The 21,572-nt window shown below is 41.5% G+C and overlaps 1 protein-coding gene across 10 annotated transcripts in view; it reads right to left on the bottom strand.

The window, feature by feature from the left end:
* MORC2 (MORC family CW-type zinc finger 2) overlaps nucleotides 1-21,330 on the bottom strand; it is a 42,693-nt gene extending 21,363 nt beyond the window's left edge. For 5 of the 10 annotated variants that reach the window (XM_027566286.1, XM_027566289.1, XM_027566285.1 and 2 more), the window contains exons 1-4: nucleotides 20,023-20,185; nucleotides 13,499-13,552; nucleotides 11,381-11,415; nucleotides 240-308 (exon numbers count right to left, since the gene is read on the bottom strand). In XM_027566286.1, coding sequence (XP_027422087.1) covers nucleotides 240-308; nucleotides 11,381-11,415; nucleotides 13,499-13,552; nucleotides 20,023-20,090 — 226 coding nt within the window. In that variant the 5' untranslated portion in view covers nucleotides 20,091-20,185. Of the gene's footprint in view, nucleotides 1-239; nucleotides 309-11,380; nucleotides 11,416-13,498; nucleotides 13,553-20,022 lie in introns of all 10 variants that reach the window. The other 5 variants (XM_027566284.1, XM_027566287.1, XM_027566292.1 and 2 more) reach the window with 5 other exon arrangements.
* Nucleotides 21,331-21,572: the final 242 nt, after the last annotated feature.

The following is a 21,572-nucleotide window of genomic DNA, read 5'->3' as shown; positions in this document are numbered from 1 at the left end:
CAATGTCAACAGACAGGTAGCCTGACGGACTTAAGGCTGCCATTCAGATCCTATCTCCCACATTAGGACAAGACCTGGCAAATCTGGGAGTGGAATTAAGCCTGAGATGTTGCAAGAAACTGCCCTCACCCTTCTAGTCACAAGAGTGAGGCAACAGAAAAACAAATTAACACAATAAGCATTTTATAAAAATGCTTAGTTACATCCTCCCCAAAAGAAGCAATCAGCCCATCACTTACTTGGATCCATTCCCGCTCCATCATCCAAAAAACAAAGCATAAATCCTCCTCGAAGGTCCTCTCGCCTTTCTGTAAAAGGAGGAGCTGCCATTACTAGGCGGTTACCCACCAGAGGGCAGTGACTTGGGTATGATTGGAAGGCGGATCCCTGTGGAGCTGGGCCCAAAAAGGTCTTCTCCTTCTAGCAATGCCAGCAGGGGAGAGGGAAACGGGAAAGTTTACTTTTCTTTCCCAGGCTCTCAAAACTCAAAGGTCTGAGCCTCATTCAACCCAAGACCCCCCACCCCAGGAGCGAGACCGAACGGAGCGCAGTGAGAGCCGCCTGGTTTCCCCCTGCACCTGCTCGAAGGGCCTGGGAGGAGGGGCAGTCACTGGACAGTAAAATACGGTGCAGCTGTGGCCAGGCATCCTGGCTGATGGGAAGGAACCCCACGGAGTAAGGCCACCATTCCAAGGGAAAAAAGAACCCCCCTGCAGCGGCCGCTGCTGCAGCAACAAGTGGTCACTCAGAGTAGTCTGGGTCCAAGTACACCACGAACGCCACAGAAGAGCCTCCCAAATAGGGAAAGGGCTGCTAAACGAGAGTTTCCAAGGTGCCCTTCGACTCCAGTCACGAGGTTGACATGGGCAAAGGAGGAACAGCACAGGTCTTGGAATCAGGAGACCATGTACACTAAAAGGAGGAAGGCCAGTTTACAGTGCTACAGAGATAAGTCCAAACTGGCTTTGGAGTCTAGTTCCTAACTGAGGACATTTCTATCTCCACCAAGCTACAGTTTGCCAACTTTATACAACTACCTAAGCAAGGGAATCTCAGTCTAAAATGCTCTGTCCTCCCCTCCGGCTGAAGATTCAAGTAAATTATAATTGCCTCTTAAATGGGTTAATGTAATTTAAAATGCTATTTCAAAAGTTCAATAAGCCACAGAAATTTTCAAGTATCACTTGCTGTTCAGGAAGCTGAACTTTCAGTTCACTTCAGTCGCTCAGTCGTGTCCAACTCTTTGTGACCCCATGGACTGCAGCACGCCAGGCTTCCCTGTCCATCACCGACTCCCGGAGCTTACTCAAACTCATGCCTATCAAGTCGGTGATGCCATCCAACCATCTCATCCTCTGTCGTCCCCTTCTCCTCCCACCTTCACTCTTTCCCAGCATCAGGGTCTTTTCAAATGAGTCAGTTCTTCATTTCAGGTGGCCAAAGTATTGGAGCTTCAGCTTCAGGATCAGTCCTTCCAATGAATATTTAGGACTGATTTCTTTAGGATTGACTGGTTTGATCTCCTTGCAGCCCAAGGGAGTCTCAAGAGTCTTCTCCAACACTGCAATTCAAAAGCATCAGTTCTTTGGCACTTAGCTTTCTTTATAGTCCAGCTTTCACATCCATACATGACTACTGGAAAAACCATAGCTCTGACTAGACTAGCTTTGACTTTGATGGCAAAGTAATGTCTCTGCTTTTTAATATGCTATCTAGGTTGGTCATAGCTTTTCTTCCAAGGAGCAAGCGTCTTTTAATTTCATGGCTGAACTTTACTGAAACATTAACAAATGCTTCTTGATAGTTCAAGCATAAGGACCTTCCTGGAAGCCCGACTTGTAGATAAGAAAATTTCTCCTTGTGGCAGAGCCTTTTATCAGTCTGGAGAATCCAAATGAGATCTAGTAAGCAGAACCAAGTGCAGAAAAGGGACAGAAATCTTCAGTTTTCTTCTGGAGGAAGCAAAGTGTCAGATGGAGACTCAACTGGGTCAGGGACAGAGCATGGTACAGGAAGTGTTCTAAATGTAGCCAAGAGCCATTTGCTTAATGATTTAGCCTAAGATGCACATGAAGACTCTGCTTTGGGAGCTAGAAAGTGGTTCAAGCTAAGTGCATCTGAAAAATCTCCAAGGATTACTGGTATTTCTTGAACACTACCTAGGAAGTTGCTTCCAGGCCCTTGCGTTTGGTAGAATAGGACTCACAGGCTGTTTTAACACACAGTCATCTCTTAACGCTGGCTCTGAGATCCCTTTCTTGCTCAAGGACTTCATTTTAAATCTTTTTCATACCGTTTAAGAGACACACCTATGGAGGGTCCTCCTGGCCATATAAATGACACACAGCCTGAAAGCGTCTAGCAGTGTTCAGGTCCATGGTCATGTGCAGCCAAGACAGACTAGCTGACATGGCAGTAACTCCTTCAACTTCGTAAACAAAACAAAACAAAACCAGGCAGTATGGCATCTTCACAATGCTTCACCATCACACATTTATTTGATGTGCCCGGCCCTGTAATGAAGATAATAGCCAAGAACAATGCCACTATGACCACTGCCTTCAGGGAGCTTCCAGTCCAGTGGACACTATCCCCTGCAAGCATATGGTTAAGGAGGGTTTAAGCAGAAGACAGAGAAGAGCGTCAGCTCGAGCAAAAGCAGTGTGCGTTTAAGAATCACCTGAAGAGCTTGTTACAACAGATTCTGGGCTCCACCCTGGAGGATCTGAGGTCTCCATCTGCATTTCTAAACTGTTCCCAGGTGATGCCAATACTGTCCACTACTGGACCACTCTTTGTAAAGCAGAGCTAGAGTTAGCAAGAACTAGAGACTCCCCTGCCTGCAACAAAACCCCCAGACGTTCCAGCAGTTAGGACATGCATTCCTCACACCTTCTACTCACTTTAATCAACCAACTGAATGACATCCGAAGCCTCGAGGAAAGGATTCTATGAAGCTGGTGGGAGTTCTGGATAGAGGAGGGGCTCTGGGCAGCTGGGGATTGTCTGCGCCCCCTCTCAGCATACATCCTAGAGGAGGACAGAGCCAAACTGCCTTCTGTGCAGTTGGCCTCAGACGCTGGTGGCAGCTTAGGACATCACAGAACCGTGTGGGAGGCGGCCCATCTAAGCTACCCCTAGATGACCAAGTCTGGCTTCTCCCAATTACTGCAACATTCCTCCATCCAGCTCCCACTGGGAAGAACAGGAAAAAGCTGGAGGAGACATAAAACGGAGCTTTAAGTGAACCATCAGAGGTAACAAGATAACGCTGTCCTCAGCAGAGGCTGTAACAGAACGACCGTCAAGTTATTCATCGTACTCTGCAATCTGTTTGAACAGTATTCATTTCAGCTGCATTTGCTCTAAGTTTCCATTTACTAACCACTGACCTGGCATCACAAGAGGAATCTTTCTTTGAAGCACAGCAGTCCCTATCGAAGGATGTCCAGAAAGTCAATAAAAACAGTCTGACAGGCATGTTCTAGTCTGGCCCCATCTAACAGGAACACGTTGGGTACCGGAGTCTGGTTTCTCTCTCACCCTTCTTTAAGCTGTAATGTGAATTTGTGGCAAATTCAAACTACATTTGATGTTTGGGAAGATTTCTAAGTTCAGGATCAAGCTACTTTTAGAAAGGGAGACAGGAAAATACGTTCCCTGATAGATTAACAACAAAAACTTCATATTATATTATTAATTCTATTATCCTCCATACAGTTTGTCCTTTATGAACTAAAGAGCCTCTTGATGAACGTGAAAGAGCAGAGTGAAAAAGCTGGCTTAAAACTCAGCATTAAAAAAAAAATGAAGATCAAGGCATGCGGTCCTATCACTTCATGGCAAATAGATGAGGAAACAATGGAAACACTGACAGACGTTATTTCCTTGGGCTCCAAAAATCACTGCAGATGGTGACTACAGTCATGAAATTAAAAGACGCTTGCTCTTTGTAAAACTATGACAAACCTAGAAAGCATATTAAAAAGCAGTTACTTTAGCGACATAGGTCCGTAGAGTGAAAGCTATGGTTTTTTCAGAAGTCAATGTATGGATGTGAGAGTTGGACCATAAACAAGGCTGAACGCCAAACAACTGATGCTTTTGAACTGTCGTGTTGGAGAAGATTCTTGCGAGTCCCCTGTACTGCAAGATTAAACCAGTCAATCCTACAGGAAATCAGTCCTGAACATTCATTGGAAGGACTGGATGCTGAAACTGAAGCTTCAATACTTTGGTCACTTGATGCGAAGCACTGACTCCTTAGAAAAGACCCTGATGCTAACAAAGACTGAAGGCAAGAGGAGAAGGGAAAACAGAGGATGAGATGATGGGATGGCATCGGCAACTCGATGCACATGAGTGTGAGCAAGCTCCAGGAGTTGGTGATGGACAGGGAGGCCTGCAGTGCTGCAGTCCAGGGGGTCACAAAGAGTCGGACACAACTGAGCAACTGAACAACAACAAATTCTATTATCCTACTTGTAAAATGAGGTAGCTTTTATTTCTATTGAATGTACTAATGTAACACTGAGGTAGAAGAGTGTGAAGCTGGGGCACCTCAGTCAAGATTCCCAGTCTCAAGGCACTCGGAGTAAATGAAGTCTTTTCCCAAAACGGTAGAGTGCTTAGTGCTTCTATCATGCCATTTAATCCGTAACTACCTTGACAGTTCCCTCTAGATCAAGTTATTCTTCCCTAATCAACTGTGGAGTCCTGTCTCCGATAAACAACTAAATTCTCTAATGGCAATTTAGCAAAGGCCCCACCTCATACTCTCTGGACTCCTCCCGAAGTCCTCCCAAAGCACAACAGGTAACACTGAGCACACAATAAAAGTACACTGGGCCATTTGCATTTAAATTGAAATCCAACTGCTCTGTTGCATTCCAAGTGAAAGCACTGCGTCTTTGCTGAAATCCACCCACCAAAGGTGGTAAACGACTGAAAGACTGAAATGAAAGGTCAAAGGTGGTAAACAGGAGCAGAGATGATCTCTTTTAAAAGTTTTTCCGAGGGAGAGGGTGGGAAGATTTGGGAGAATGGCAAAAAAAAAAAAAAATAATAATAATAAAATAAAATTGTGACACCACAAAAAAAAAAAAAAAAAGTTTTTCCCATGAATTCCCTGGCTGTCCAGTGGCTAGGATTCCTGGCTCTCACGCTGTGACCCTAGGTTCAATCCCTGGTCAGGGAACTAAAATCCCATAAGCTACACAGCCAAAAAAAAAAAAAAGCTTCTTCCAAAACAGGATGATTTTTTCCCCTTCCACATCACTTGCAGTGGAGACATATTCTCTGCTTTGCCATCTGTGCGATGATGTAAACAGCTTCGACTTCTTCCAGAGGTGGCAGTTCTTGCTCCTCACTGAAGCACTCTGGGGTGGGAGACCTACTGTGGTGCACGAATGATACCTCCACCCAGCCTCCAGTTCAGTTCAGTTACTCAGTCGTGTTCGACTCTTTGCGACCCCGTGAATTGCAGCACGCCAGGCCTCCCTGTCCATCACCAACTCCCGGAGTTCACTCAGACTCATGTCCATTGAGTCGGTGAAGCCATCCAGCCATCTCATCCTCTGTCGTCCCCTTCTCCTCCTGCCCCCAATCCCTCCCAGCATCAGAGTCTTTTCCAGTGAGTCAACTCTTCGCATGAGGTGGCCAAAGTACTGGAGTTTCAGCTTCAGCATCATTCCCTCCAAAGAAATCCCAGGGCTGATCTCCTTCAGAATGGACTGGTTGGATCTCCTTGCAGTCCAAGGGACTCCCAAGAGTCTTCTCCAACACCACAGTTCAAAAGCATCAATTCTTCGGCGCTCAGCCTTCTTCACAGTCCAACTCTCACATCCACACATGACCACAGGAAAAACCATAGCCTTGACTAGACGGACCTTTGTTGGCAATGTCTCTGCTTTTGAATATGCTATCTAGGTTGGTCATAACTTTCCTTCCAAGGAGTAAACGTCTTTTAATTTCGTGGCTGCAGTCACCATCTGCAGTGATTTTTGGAGCCCCCAAAAATAAAGTCTGACACTGTTTCCCCATCTATTTCCCATGAAGTGATGGGACCGGATGCCATGATCTTTCTTTTCTGAATGTTGAGCTTTAAACCAACTTTTTCACTCTCCACTTTCACTTTCATCATGAGGCTTTTGAGTTCCTCTTCACTTTCTGCTATAAGGGTGGTGTCCTCTGCATATCTGAGGTTATTGATATTTCTCCCGGCAATCTTGATTACAGCTTGTGCTTCTTCCAGTCCAGCGTTTCTTATGATGTACTCTGCATATAAGTTAAATAAACAGGGTGACAATATACAGCCTTGACGTACTCCTTTTCCTATTTGGAACCAGTCTTTGTCCCATGTCCAGTTCTAACTGTTGCTTCCTGACCTGCATACAGATTTCTCAACTAGACCATTCAGGTATGACCTAAATCAAATCCCTTATGATTATACAGTGGAAGTGAGAAATAGATTTAAGGGCCTAGATCTGATAGAGTGCCTGATGAACTATGGAATGAGGTTCGTGACATTGTACAGGAGACAGGGATCAAGACCATCCCCATGGAAAAGAAATGCAAAAAAGCAAAATGGCTCTCTGGGGAGGCCTTACAAATAGCTGTGAAAAGAAGAGAAGCGAAAAGCAAAGGAGAAAAGGGAAGATATAAGCATCTGAATGCAGAGTTCCAAAGATCAGCAAGAAAAGATAAGAAAGCCTTCCTCAGTGATCAATGCAAAGAAATAGAGAAAAACAACAGAATGGGAAAGACTAGGGATCTCTTCAAGAAAATTAGAGATACCAAGGGAACATTTCATGCAAAGATGGGCTCGATAAAGGACAGAAATGTATGGACCTAACAAAAGCAGAAGATATTAAGAAAAGGTGGCAAGAATACACAGAAGAACTGTACAAAAAAGATCTTCACGACCCAGATAATCATGATGGTGTGATCACTCATCTAGAGCCAGACATCCTGGAATGTGAAGTCAAGTGGGCCTTAGAAAGCATCACTACGAACAATGCTCGTGGAGGTGATGGAATTCCAGTTGAGCTATTTCAAATCCTGAAAGATGATGCTGTGAAAGTGCTGCACTCAATATGCCAGCAAATTTGGAAAACTCAGCAATGGCCACAGGACTGGAAAAGGTCAGTTTTCATTCCAATCCCAAAGGAGGGCAATGCCAAAGAATGCTCAAACTACCACACAATTGCACTCATCTCACACGCTAGTAAAGTAATGCTCAAGATTCTCCAAGCCAGGCTTCAGCAATACGTGAACCATGAACTTCCTGATGTTCAAGCTGGTTTTAGAAAAGGCAGAGGAACCAGAGATCAAATTGCGAACATCCGCTGGATCATGGAAAAAGCAAGAAAGTTCCACCTGGCCTAAGGGTTATTAAAAACCATCTTCTAACTTTCTTATGTTATGACCCATTCTCCTGTTATTCTCTTCTAAAAATAAAAGAAGTCTTATTTTCACCACTTGGCAGAGCCTTTTGAACAGAGGTTTTTAGAACTTAAGCAGGATAGCTGATTTTTAACTGTTTTGAGTATTTTCTTTGCTCCAAAGTGTATCAGGCAGAAGGAAATCGTATCTGGGAATATTCTTTACAATTATATGACACTGGAAGTTCTAAGAATTACTTTCTATTGAGGGCTTATTTCCATTGATCAAAATGGGTCTGTAAAGAGAAAGGGGGATTATATGATAACCATATATTCCCATAAAAACTCAAGTTTTTCAAAAGTGAGGCAATGCCAGCCAAACTGGATTTAAAAGCCATCTTCCTCTTTTCCACTTCCAAATTTTTAGCACTCAAATGACAAAAAATGTGCTGGTACAAACACTGAACAGGCAGAAAGCAAGCTGTTTATTAAAAGGTGGGTAGGGCAACGAAGAAGGCAAGGGCACGCCACTCCAGTACTCTTGCCTAGAAAATCTCACGGATGGAGGAGCCTGGTAGGCTGCAGTCCACGGGGTTGCTACTAGTCAGACACGACTGAGCGACTTCACTTTCACTTTTCACTTTCACGCATTGGAGAAGGAAATAGCAACCCACTCCAGTGTTCTTGCCTGGAGAATCCCAGGGACGGGGGAGCCTGGTGGGCTGCCGTCTATGGGGTCGCACAGAGTAGGACACGACTGAAGCGACCTAGCAGCAGCAGCAGCAGTAGGGCAACGACAATGACTAAGATTTCTGTCACTGCTATACACACTCCATAACAAAGAAAGGACTTTACTGCCAAAGAGCAAAGCCAATCAGGCAAAAATAATAGACGGTGTCAATATTTTAAAATTCTAAGCAAAGCAGCCCTATTTCCCACCTGACTCCTCTGCCTGAGAACATCTCTGCAAACCTCAGTGCCAATCCAGTTACACAACTGTTTTGTACAACTGACACCAGCAGCTCTTCAAGTTGGGATTTGTCCTCACCAAGATTACAGAGGGATAAGATGGCCTTCAACAAGATCTTTCTTCGGCTGCAGAAACTACGAACCCCACAAACCTGGCCACCTGCTAACTCCAATCAAGAAAATCAGTGGTACTTGGTCATTTCACTCCACATCAACCCAATTAATATCCCAGTGGCTTTCTTTAAATAGATACACAGCTCTGGAAAAGCTCTATACAGTCAGCAAAAACAAGACGAGGAGCTGACTATGGTTCAGGTCATGAACTCCTTATTGCCAAATTCAGACTTAAATTGAAGAAAGTAGGGAAAACCACTAGACCACTCAGATCAGATCAGTCGCTCAGCCGTGTCCGACTCTTTGCGACCCCATGAATTGCAGCACGCCAGGCCTCCCTGTCCATCACCAACTCCCAGAGTTCACTCAGACTCACGTCCATCGAGTCAGTGATGCCATCCAGCCATCTCATCCTCTGTCGTCCCCTTCTCCTCCTGCCCCCAATCCCTCCCAGCATCAGAGTCCTTTCCAATGAGTCAACTCTTCGCATGAGGTGGCCAAAGTACTGGAGTTTCAGCTTCAGCATCATTCCTTCCAAAGAAATCCCAGGGCTGATCTCCTTCAGAATGGACTGGTTGGATCTCCTTGAAGTCCAAGGGACTCTCAAGAGTCTTCTCCAACACCACAGTTCAAAAGCATCAATTCATGTATGACCTAAATCAAATCCCTTACGAATATACGGTGAGAAATAGACTCAAGGGATTAGATCTGACAGACAGAGTGCCTCAAGAATTATGGATAGAGGTTCGTGACATTGTACACAAGGCAGGGATCAAGACCACCCCCAAGAAACAGAAATGCAAAAAGGCAAAATGGTTGTCTAAGGAGGCCTTACAAATAGCTATGAAAAGAAGAGAAGCAAAAAGCAAAGTAGAAAAGGGAAGATCTACCCATTTGAAAGCAGAGTTCCAAAGAATAGCAAGGAGAAATAAGAAAGCCCTCCTCAGTGATCTATGCAAAGAAATAGAGAACAGTAGAATGGGAAAGACTAGAGATCTCTTCAAGAAAATCAGAGATACCAAGGGAACATTTCAAGCAAAGATGGGTACAATAAAGGACGGAAATGGTATGGACCTAACAGAAGCAGAAGATATAAAGAAGAGGTGGCAAGAATACACAGAAAAACTATACAAAAAAGATCTTCAAGACCCAGATAACCATAATGGTGTGATCACTCACCTAGAGCCAGACATCCTAGAATGTGAAGTCAAGTGGGCCTTAGGAAGCATCACTACGAACAAAGCTAGTGGAAGTGATGGAATTCCAGTTATTTCAAATCCTAAAAGATGATGCTGTGAAAGTGCTGCACTCAGTAGGACAGTAAATCTGGAAAACTCAGCAGCGGCCACAGGACTGGAAAAGGTCAGTTTTCATTCCAATCCCAAAGAAAGGCAATGCCAAAGAATGCTCAAACTACCTCACAACTGTACTAATCTCACACACTAGCAAAGTAAAGCTTAAAACTCTCCAAGCCAGGCTTCAACAGTACGTGAAACATGAACTTCCAGATGTTCAAGCTGGATTTAGAAAAGGCAGAGGAACCAGAGATCAAATTGCCAATATCCACTGGATCATAGAAAAAGCAAGAGAGTTCCAGAAAAACATCTACTTCTGCTTTATTGACTATGCCAAAGTCTTTGATTATATGGATCACAATAAACTGTGGAAAATTCTAAAAGAGATGGGAATACCAGACCACCTGACCTGCCTCCTGAGAAATCTGTATGCAGGTCAAGAAATAATAGTTAGAACTGGACATGGAACAACAGACTGGTTCCAAATTGGAAAAGGAGTACATCAAGGCTGTATACCGTCACCCTGCTTATTTAACTTATATGCAGGGTACATCATGAGAAACACTGGACTCGGTGAAGCACAAGCTGGAATCAAGACTGCTGGAAGAAATATCAATAACGTCAGATATGCAGATGACACCACACTTATGGCAGAAAGCAAAGAACTAAAGAGCCTCTTGATGAAAGTGAAAGAGGAGAGTGAAAAAGTTGGCTTAAAACTCAACATTCAGAAAACTAAGATCATGGATGGCATCCAGTCCCATCATTTCATGGCAAATAGATGGGGAAACGATGGAAACAGTGAGAGACTTTATTCTGGGGGGCTCCAAAATCACTGCAGATGGGTGACTGCAGTCATGAAATTAAAAGATGCTTGCTCCCTGGAAGAAAAGTTACGACCAACCTAGACAGCATAAAGCAGAGACATTACTTTACCAACAAAGGTCTATCTAGTCAAAACTATGGTTTTTCCAGTAATCATGTATGGATGTGAGAGCTGGATTATAAAGGAAGCTGAGCACCGAAGAACTGATGCTTCTGAACTGTTGGAGAAGACTCTGGAGATTCCCTTTGACTGCAAAGAGATCCAACCAGTCCATCCTAAAGGAAATCAGTCCTGAATATTCATTGGAAGGACTGATGACAAAGCTGAAACTCTAATACTTTGGCCACCTGATGTGAAGAACTGACTCATTTGAAAAGACCCTGATGCTGGGAAAGACTGAAGGCAGGAGGAGAAGGGGGCGACAAAGGATAAGATGGCTGGATATCATCACCAACTCAATGGACATGAGTTTGAGTAAACTCCGGAAGTTGGTGATGGAAAGGGAGGCCTGGCGTGCTGCAGTCCATGGGGTTGCAAAGAGTCATACACAACTGAGCGACTGAAGTGAACTGACTGATAGATCTGGGCACCTCGCAGTAGTTCCCTTAATACCAATATTCTTGATTTCTATTAAATACCTGATCAGGGCTACCTGTCTTGCCTAATAACCTGGAGTAATCAGGCTGTCTACCCAGACTCCAGAAACTAGTTATCTCCCACTCATTTACTTTTAGGCACAACAGTAAATTCTTCTGGGAACTGGGCATGAGAAGGAAGACTGGTATCTGTCTTACCTGCATAAATATCAATTCTCGTGGCATCAGCATCTCTGCAAAGTTGGGGGAAAAAAATCAATATTCAAATGAGAATATGAAGTATAACCATCAAGATGCACAGTATTGAGTGGGATACATACTATTTTCAATCTATTTTCAGGAAATCATAAAAGAAATTCTATATACATTAAAGATATACTTTTACATTTGGTAACACACTTTTCCTTATATGTCTGTGAAACACCTCTGGAGCTCCAAGTTATTTAAAACAATCACAAGATACATAGGGTCTGAATACACTTTTTTTAAATAAAAATTTCACAGTGAAAACAGCTAGAGGATAAATAAGAACATTCCTTTACACACTAAATGACTCCAATCACTCGTTTGACTGCGATCATAAACAATGTTCCAATATTTCATCCATTGTTCTTTCTCACCAAGATTTGAGAAAAAAAGGAAAACAATACTCTGCCACAAAGCCTAAGAAAATCAGGTCTTACGGTATATACACTACAGTCAGTACACTGACTCATGAGCCTATAATCTTATCCTCCCTAAACCTGAAAGGAAGTTTAGGGCACCCCATTAGGTCCCAGTCATCAGCTGAAATAAAAGCTCAGTCATCAGTGAAGTCTTCCATAAAGGCTTGAAAGTAATGTAGCCCAATTCTGCCAACTGCAGGCAAAGAAAATGAGGCGCTGAGTTCCAGTGCTTTTAAATGCAAAATAATCCACTCAAATCCATACAACTCTACAGCTAATTATTCCCAAAAACATAAAAACATTTCAAAAACAGAAGAGATCGGCAAAGTATGTGTATGAGCAGGAACATACACTCCCAGGCAATCTCCAGTTCACCATGTAATATATAAAAAAGCAGCCTGCCAAAACACACTGTCGTATCACTAAACAAGTGGCAAATTCAAACATAGTTCCATTAAGCTACATTTTTAAATATAAAAATTGAGTCAACCAGGACTGAAACAATTGAAAAACACTGAAAATGGGGCTTTTCAGGTTAAACAAGTTGTTAACTAGCACACTTCCATGCGCAGTCCAGTAAATAATAACAATAAAAGTATAACGGTAGACATAGGTAGACATAATTACCATTATGTCATTAATTGGACATCTGTTTAGAAAGTATTTTTGTCAACTCTTATCATCTTCTTCTTCATTAGTCATATAGGTCAATAAACACCATGTCTGAATTTTATGTGTGCATTCAGAAATCTGTGATATAATTATAGGCAGACTTTTGATTTAGGACTTCACCATCCCTGAACCAATCCAAACTTCTTTTCAGTCTTGCACAGTAACATTTAGAGGCTTCTATCACTAAGAACTCAGTATAACACCGTGCTGAAGAATGATTTCTTCCAAGCACAGCTGCTAACAATGGAAGATGCTTTGATCAACTAGTCTAATCTGACAAAAAAACTCACTCCTTAGCATCCGCAGGGGACTGGTTTAAGACCACCAAGGACAACAATATCTGCAGATGCTCAACTGCCTTCTATAAAATTGTGTAACACTTGCATATAATCTATGCACATTCTCCTGTTCACTCCAAATCATCTCTATGTTACTTATGGTAACTATCACAATGTAAATGCTGTGTAAATAGTTGCAAGCAAGCAGCAAACTCAAGTTTTGCCTTTGGAACCTTCTGGAACTTTTCCAATACTTTCGATCTGTGGTTCCTTGAATCCACAGATGCAGAACCTGCAGATACAGAGGGCTGACTGTACATTTTGGGAAGACACAGAACTCTGAAATAATTTTAAAGACATAGATGGTTTACTGTCCTGGTAGCGCAAATTTAAACAGTTTGTCCTAGTAATTAGATCCCTAAGTTTTTATCTTAATTCCCTGTGTTTCACAACAATCATCTTGTTCTAACACATAGGGAAAGTAGCTTTGGAGGTTGTAAGTTCACTATTTTTAGTCTGCAACATACAAATGAATGGATTATCAACCAATGTGCTATTTAAAATACTTTTTGGGTAAGATGCCTCCTAGGAGTGAGTCACATATGCAAAAGAACTGCCTTCCTCCCAAGCCTTCAGAGATCAGAGATCACAAAAACCCAATAAGTTTTCAAGAACAGACTGCACACCTGAGGACTACATACCTTGCATTATCAACTAGTTCAGCAAGAGCACCAAACAAGAATTCATGAGTGGTTCTGAAATGATAAATATTAAGAATCAGCAAAAGAATTATGAATTAAGCTATAGTTCTAATAAAATGTCAAGGTTATAAAATATTTAAAAGGTTTTTTGGAGAAAAAACTAAAATTGCTACCTGCATCAATTTACACTACTCAAGTTTTAAACTTCTCCACAATTCTTTCTAGAGCTCAGATGTACTACTGCTAAAGCAATGTTTTTCACTATTCATATTCTACCTAGAAAAATATCTATGTTTTATTTATCATTGCCTTTACCGGCTGTCAGTTTTTGCACATCTGTAAGAACACTCAATGGAGAAATCATTACTATTTAGCTTTACCAATACCTTTGTGATGATTTACTGGTGAAAAACCATTCAGTCTTGTGTAATTTATATGCAAAAATACTCTACTTGAAAGTAGGGAGAAAGGAGAAAATAATCCAGTTTTTGATGCTCCCTGATTTTGGCCAAAACCAAAACTTTCTCCACATAAAGGAATCCATAATACTCCTGAACAACCCCTTCCTAAGAGGAAAAAGGTTTGGTGTGGTCTCCTAGGGTCCTTGCTCAAGTTAGTCCCTTCCAGAAGGATAGCCAATGGTCATCTCCTCCTCTAGGAGGCTACTCAAAATTTAGGTAGGATAAATTCACAATTACCATATTCACAGCACAATAAAGATGGTATTAATGCATGTTTTCCTCTATTTACACCGTCTTTAATTTGTGCTATTTCCCATAATAGCCCTCATTAGAACCACCTAGAATTTTTTTTCCCCCCCTGGCCCTGTGGTGCCAACATATGGATAAACCCATGCCCTCTGCAATGGAACAGCAGTCTTAACCACTGGACTGCCAGGGAAATAAAGAAACTCTTACTTTTGTAAGCATTAACCCACATAATATATTACTATCATAATGTAAAAAAAAAACATATTATTCCAGTTAATTTTTTTGTATACAAAGTTTCAGTCAATAGATGAAGTGAAAATTTCTATATATATTTAGAATATACCAATATTAAAGAGCCAGCATCTAGGATTTGTGAGTACTTACTGTATTGTTCAAAACAAATTGTAAAACACTTGTTTATAAAATAAATACCAAAACTCAACTGTCCAGGAACAGTTTTTTCCTCAAATAAATCTTCAAATTTTTATAAATGCAATTTTTTAAATTAAAACTACTAGTCCTTGGAATTTTAGGAAGAACTTTTCCCCGTGAGAACAGTGAATATATCTGTTGCTGATCCAAATGAAGTACCATGCTTTAACAAAAAGTAGAAATTTAATCTCCAATTTCCCTGAAAAGACCTCAAATTCCTCTAAATCTAATTCTTAATTATTTTACATGAAATAAAAAAATTTTCGCAAGGAAAAAAACCTGCATAAAACATCTATATCTTTAATTATTCAAAAAATTTTGTCTCCAAAAGTATCACCCTAAATTCTTCAAATTACCTACTGAAGAAACAAAAAATTTTCTGCATATCACTCCATGTATTAAATTTGGAGAAATAAGCTAGATTAAATAAATTGATTTGCTGAAAGTAATACAAGTTAAAAGTAAAAACTAGTATTTGCTCTAAAGCTTTCAACCAACCATTTTCCTGTCTGACTTTGTAGTGACTAAGTAACTTATGAAGTGAATTAGTTTTCTATACATTTTAAAATTTTTTGAAGGTTAAAATGTAAAATAACAAATTCCACTGCAATACTTCTCATTTCCTTGAATTCAAGGAATCTCAGAAGTAAGCTCCTAGGGTAGGGGTGGGGGACACAAGAATACAATCTGAGACTACCATCTGTGTAGAAATAAAGGAAGAATGAAATATCTGGCCTATGGTAGTGACAGTGGTGACTATGAATAATCTGGAAAACTAATTCTGATACCTCTGCCATCCAGGCAAAGAAATAAAAAAAAAAACCAGATATAGCAATGGCTTCTCACAAAACCTATTTTTTGTCACTTCACATGAAAATTAAAGACATTCAGAATTCAGTAACATCTCAAAAAGGAAAGGACAAAGCACTTCTGGCTAAGTTTTCACTGTTTTCTACACAATTAGAAAACTGCTTTGTATATTTAGAATCTAAAAACATCCCAAATGTCTTCGTTGTTCCACACAGTATCAATGCTGTTCCACAAAACGGATTTCAGGTAAGTTAACCTATCTTTCAACGTAGCTAAGGGGTGTTTTTATGATGTGCACTGACACTTCACAAAAGGGGCCTTTTGCGACAACTGCTGCTAAGGTCAGAGGCGACACTCAGAATCTTCAAACCTTCAACTGATCCTACTAATAAATGCTAAAGTTCGAAATATCTCTCAAATCATAACAAAAAAAAATACCAACTATAAAAGATCTTCCCTTTTTTTCAAATAATATTCAAAGAGATGCACTCGTTGCTAGCAAGCAGTTTAGAGTTATTTATATAAGGAACAAAGGAAATTCCTTTCTTCACAGACATAAAGATTCTTTACATGTAATCCAAGAAAGATCAACCATCTGGAAAAAGACAAAGATTTTTAACGAACTCTTTCACTTTCAACTGATTGTGGCTTTTATACCAATTGTGCCACAATCAAAATAGCTTTGCATCTCAGCATTTCCAATGACAAATTCAAGTTTAAATCTACTCATTATGTAAGGAAAACGGTCTATTTATATTCAGTCTGAATTGAAAGCAATAGAATATTTATAACCCCATCACACAGTAATACTGAGTTCTTAGATATGCAGTCCAGAGTTAATTGCCTTAACTGCTAGAAAATAAAGCTGAAAAATTCCAGGGCAACCTTTTTACATTCAAAGGCTTTAATATATTTAGTGTGAACCCATATTTCAACAGGAATATAAATCACAAGAAACGTAAAGTTGAAAGGTTCCTCTACCTTCACTTCCCATATCAATAAAACAACTCAAAGATATCAAATGGCCGGGACAGTAAGCTTTTAAATGTGCCAACAGGAGTAGACATACAAAGCAGGCATCTTATCCATAAGCACCCTGCTCTATCAAACCGCTAAACAAGACTGCAAACAGAATGACCTAAGATATGTACCTTCTGCCAAAGGAACATCACGACTATAACTCCATCTTGAATCTAGCACCTAGACTGCTCATGGACTTTTCAGCAGCAGTCACAAAACCCACCACACCAAACAGCAGTAAAATCATAAAACTATTTTTATTCAAAAACCCTAATTTCAATCATCTCGTATCACCAATTTGCAGTATTTCAAAGAAATTCACCTAAGACTTTCATGTTAGAATTTCCCAGACCTGCCTCAAACCCTTACTGATATAATCAAGTTAATGTAGAACAATACCAAAACAATAATAATTCTAAGCAGGTGTTTATTATCTTCAACAGATGCTCGAGAACTTATTAAAAATTAATCTGCCTAATGACCATCCCCAAACACCAAGTTGCTATCACACTGACCAATTTTTGGTTTATATGAGCTAATATTATAACTAGAACAAATAACTGTCATTATCTATTTGATATTTACTATGAACTATGTGCAATCTAATTACTTTATAAACATTATTTTATACAATCCTCATAAACATTGTCAGATTAGTCCTGTTTTGTAAATGATGAAACTGAGGCTCATATAAGTAGACCTACCCAAGAACACAGCCAGGAAGCAAAGAGAAGCCTGGCTGGCTCCCAAGCCCATGCTCTTTCTACTGCATCACACTGATTCCTACCCTTCTATCCTGGATTCTGCTAAATGGGTGCTAAGGAGTCATTTCTTTCACAATATACACCATGGCAATTTATAGATATCAGACAGCCTAAAATGGTCTTGTGTTTTTTTAATTATAAAAAGGGAGAAGGGAAACCCTCCCTTCTCTGAAGGTTAACACCATACCACTTAACCCAGTGGACACATCTACCATCCTTACCATTAACAAGTCACATTTTCTGAAAAATTTTAAATTTGTTTCCTCTAGAAATGAACTTCCAGTCCGGTCACAATAAAGGTCTTGAAACTGGTTACAAACCAAAAACTTATCTAGGTGTTCTGGGCTTCATATTTTCTTCTCGTAGAACTGGATACATTCAAAAGTAAACAATTTCTAAGGTCTGATCCAGATAATAAATTCCAGAGCTTCCAAAATGATACATCTGACTCTCAAAAACATTTATGCAAGCAAGTGGTTCCAGTTCAACACAGTAAGGCAAATTCCCAGAAAATTCTCCAATTTCAAACAAGAGACTTAACTGAGGTTCAATTCTTTCCCTCTGCTCTGTTCTGTTTTCAATAAGCCATAAAATAGCAACAGAAATGAAATATCCCAGAATCCTCAATTTAAGAGGTTCACTGAGATAAACTAAAATTTATCTCCTGGCCAGAATACTGGAGAGGGTAGCCTTTCCCTTCTCCAGGGGATCTTCCCAACCCAGGGATCAAACCCAGGTCTCCCTGAATTGAAGGCGGATTCATTACCAGCTAAGCCACAAGGGAAGCCCAGTCTAAAATTGAAGACTTTCAAAACGGAAAGTAAACCTTCTGGCATATATACAAGGAAACAAGCCTTTAAAGGTAAAACTGACTACAGCTGGTGTTGCCTAATGGTTAAAAGCACTAATCATGTGGCCAGATAAATCTTACCGCTTTGAAGCGGTGCCTTGAAGCTGCCTTGAAGCTGTGTAACCTCTGGCATGTAATAATCTCTTTGAACTTCAGTCTTCTCAAATGCAAAACAAGAATAATCCTTACTCTAGTAGGATTGCTAAAATGATGATTTTTGACCATGTTTAAATGTGACTGGCAGAAGCCACAGTCCCTGGTAACTCAGATGGTATGGCTCAGATGGTAAAGAATCTGCCTGCAATGCAGGAGACCCAGGTTCCATCCCTGGGTTGGCAACGTCCCCCAGAAAAGGGAATGGCTACTACCCACTCCAGTATCCTTGCCTGGAGAATTCCACGGACAGAGGAACCTGGTAGGCCACAGACCATGCAGCTTCGAGTCAAATGTGACTGAACAATTAACACTTTCACTTTTCACTATCGTTTTATTATCAAATACAATCTTCAGGTAAGCTAAAACAAGAACCCAGAATTTAATGTCTCCAGTCTCCTTCAACGGTCTTCCAAAATCATCACATAGTCTGTCATTCCAAATTTGGCCCCTCACCCCAAAACTCAGAACTGAGTTTATCAAACACAATCTGTGAACAAAGTGGCCTTCAACTGCTTGTTCTTAATGTGGCAGCTCAAATACAAACAAGGATACTAAAGGTTCTGCTCCTGGCTATGCCATGAGCAAGATGGGTATAACTTTTGATCAGAGACCTTATCTAGTTGGATTTCAGATTCATCAGGCTGCGACACAAAACTACACCTAGGTGACCTCTACAATCCCTACTCTAATACTCTGGTTCAGTAAGAACCTTCCTAAACAAAACCAGGCTCTCATTTGGCAATTCACTACTCAGAAAAATTTTATTTCCTTCATAAGAAAAACAGCAATCAAAAAATTACAGATATTATCACAAATACGTGGTTATTTTCTGTAAACAGTTATTGCATTATTGTACTATTCCTTGCCAGCTAAAGTTACTGTACTATTACTTGAAAACTGGAGTCTATATTCTCAATCCTGAAGGTGGTTCTTCTGATCTCTGGACCATTCATTAAGCTGCTCACCACTTCTCCAGTACTAAAATGAGAAACTTACCTTCATCTCAAAAGTGCCAAATGAATGTACTAAAAGACTAAACAATGATGCCCTCATTGCATCAACTCCAAAAAAGTGGGAGTAAGGATTAACCTTGAAATATTTCAGATCAATGGAGTGATGGCAATCTCTTCACAAACTCAAAGAACTACAAACACAGCATGTATTCAATGATTTGTGAAACTTTGGTGGAAAGGCTATTTAAATCATGGATTTAATCCAGTTATCACTTCCTGCTTAACATATTAAAAACTATTTTGGATGAGGATAAATTTCCCAGAAAAATAAAGCAAACTGTTTTCTAGGGGGAAAAATAACTTCTTCTCACAAGTTGTCATTTAAATGTCTTCATTCTTTTTCTGCATCAGACAGGCTGAATGAAAAATCCAACGCCGACACTGGTTTTGGGGGAAAAAAAAGACTTGTTATTACCCAACTGTATTGGCTGTTGACACCAAAGACAAGGAGTTGAATAGTCCAATTTTTGGCGATCCAAGAAGAGTATTTGTTGGATTCCTATCAAACACTTGAATGAAACTCAATACACAGACTCCAAGGAATTAGTTTGCCTTCTATCAAATAAATTTTGATCCAGTAAAGGAAGATCATATTCTTCTGGATTAGCAACAGACATTTCACTGATCTCAGTTCTTCCATACAGAGCTCAAGACTCCTCCAGTGACACATGCCAAAAAAAAAAAATGCGAGACTTCCTGGGAAAGACTTCCATATGAATATCGAGCAATGAGTTATCAGTGACCTCAAAGGCACCTACAGAATACTTACGAATTTGTGTGTAGATATTCAAAGGTTAGCTGAGCTCGATTCAGACTGCTGTAATTCGAGAAAGCCATGATTGCGGTGATGTCTCCAGTTCTTTAACCACTAATTGGGAAATACAAGCTTACAATGGAATAGATTTTTCAGGACTCCTTCCAGTGAAGAGTTGGTAAATCTCTGCTCCTCAGTTAAGCAAAGTTATCTACTTTTCCATCTATAATATATTCAAAAAAACGTCTAAAACAAAAACTGATTTCTTAATCTTTTTTATCCTCTCAATGATTACGATGTAATACTTTGGAATAAACTACGTCATAAATCTGTAGTCTTAAGGAACTTTAGCATGAATTTGCGATAATTCACTGAGTGGATGTGGTTCGTCCTAGAGTAGCTGATACTGGAGTTGGCGATTTAATTACTGCTCCATCTTCACGTTCTTCCGAGTTTTTTGTTGTTGTTCCTCTAAATTTCCTGTGAGGAAATTCACCAATCCGGAAACTTACCAATCCGGAAATCTAGCAACTGCAGTCATAAAACTGGATAGCCACACACGTCTTCGCCATCAATGATCCCAGGATCCTTAAATAAGCCTCAGACTGGCGATCACGATGTTGCTCGAGTGCATATGGCGTTAGTTTCGGCTTCACCACCTACCAACTGAAAGATTTCCTAAGCGCTGAAGACCGATTTCCGTTTTCAAAGCCAGATCAAACCTAGCTTGCTGTGCGCCCCAATTTCCTCAGGGTAGTGAGTCAAATTACCTCACAGTGGCCCACTAAGTCGCCACAGAATTGACCCACCCAATCAACTCGGGCGGACCGCGCCCCTCCCCCTTTCCCTCAGACAGCGGCCTCAGCCTCTCAGGCCCTCACTGGGCCTCGGTCCCGTGGTCTCCTCCTCACGGAGACAAATTAGTCCCAGTTTTCAAGGCCCGGATCGAGGGCAGTGGCGAGAGCACCACCTGACCGGGCGTTGCCCAGCGCTCACAGCTGCCTTTGTCCCTCCCCACGGAATTGGAACCCAACAACCGCAGGGCGCTCTTGGAACCATGTGCTGCCGCCACCTCCGCGTCCGCCGCCGCCGCCGCCGCGAGACCAGCCGCCCTCGCGCCGCGCTAGATGAGATGGTGACGGGACTCAGCACTACAAAATTCGGCGACTAGGGCTGCTCCGCCGCTCCCGCCACGGCCACCTCTTTGTCTCCGCTAGTGCACACAACCCGGGCCGCCTCGCGCACTCCCCGACGCCCCAAGTCCCCGAGGCCTCCGCGGCGCATTCCGCCAATCATAGAGCCGCAGCTCCTCCCGCCCCCGCCCTGATGCGACGCCTCCTGATTGGTGGGTAGCGTGTCTCCACGTGACCGGATTTTGTTGCCGGGCCCGCCCCTGTCACGTGAGTGCGCGCGCCTCTCTTCCTGCTTTCTTGACCCTCTCCGCCATTTAAAGAAACAGTACCGGGGGCGGGCCGAGCGACGCAGCCGGGACGGCAGCTGCAGCGCGGACCGGAGGAGCCATCTTGTCTCGTCGCCGGGGAGTCAGGCCCCTAACTCAAAGAAGC

Source organism: Bos indicus x Bos taurus, chromosome 17 (genome assembly GCF_003369695.1).
Source record: "Bos indicus x Bos taurus breed Angus x Brahman F1 hybrid chromosome 17, Bos_hybrid_MaternalHap_v2.0, whole genome shotgun sequence".
Taxonomy (NCBI): domain Eukaryota; kingdom Metazoa; phylum Chordata; class Mammalia; order Artiodactyla; family Bovidae; genus Bos; species Bos indicus x Bos taurus.
The sequence above is the reverse complement of the archived record's forward strand: the minus strand, read 5'-3'. Positions and strand labels throughout refer to the sequence as shown.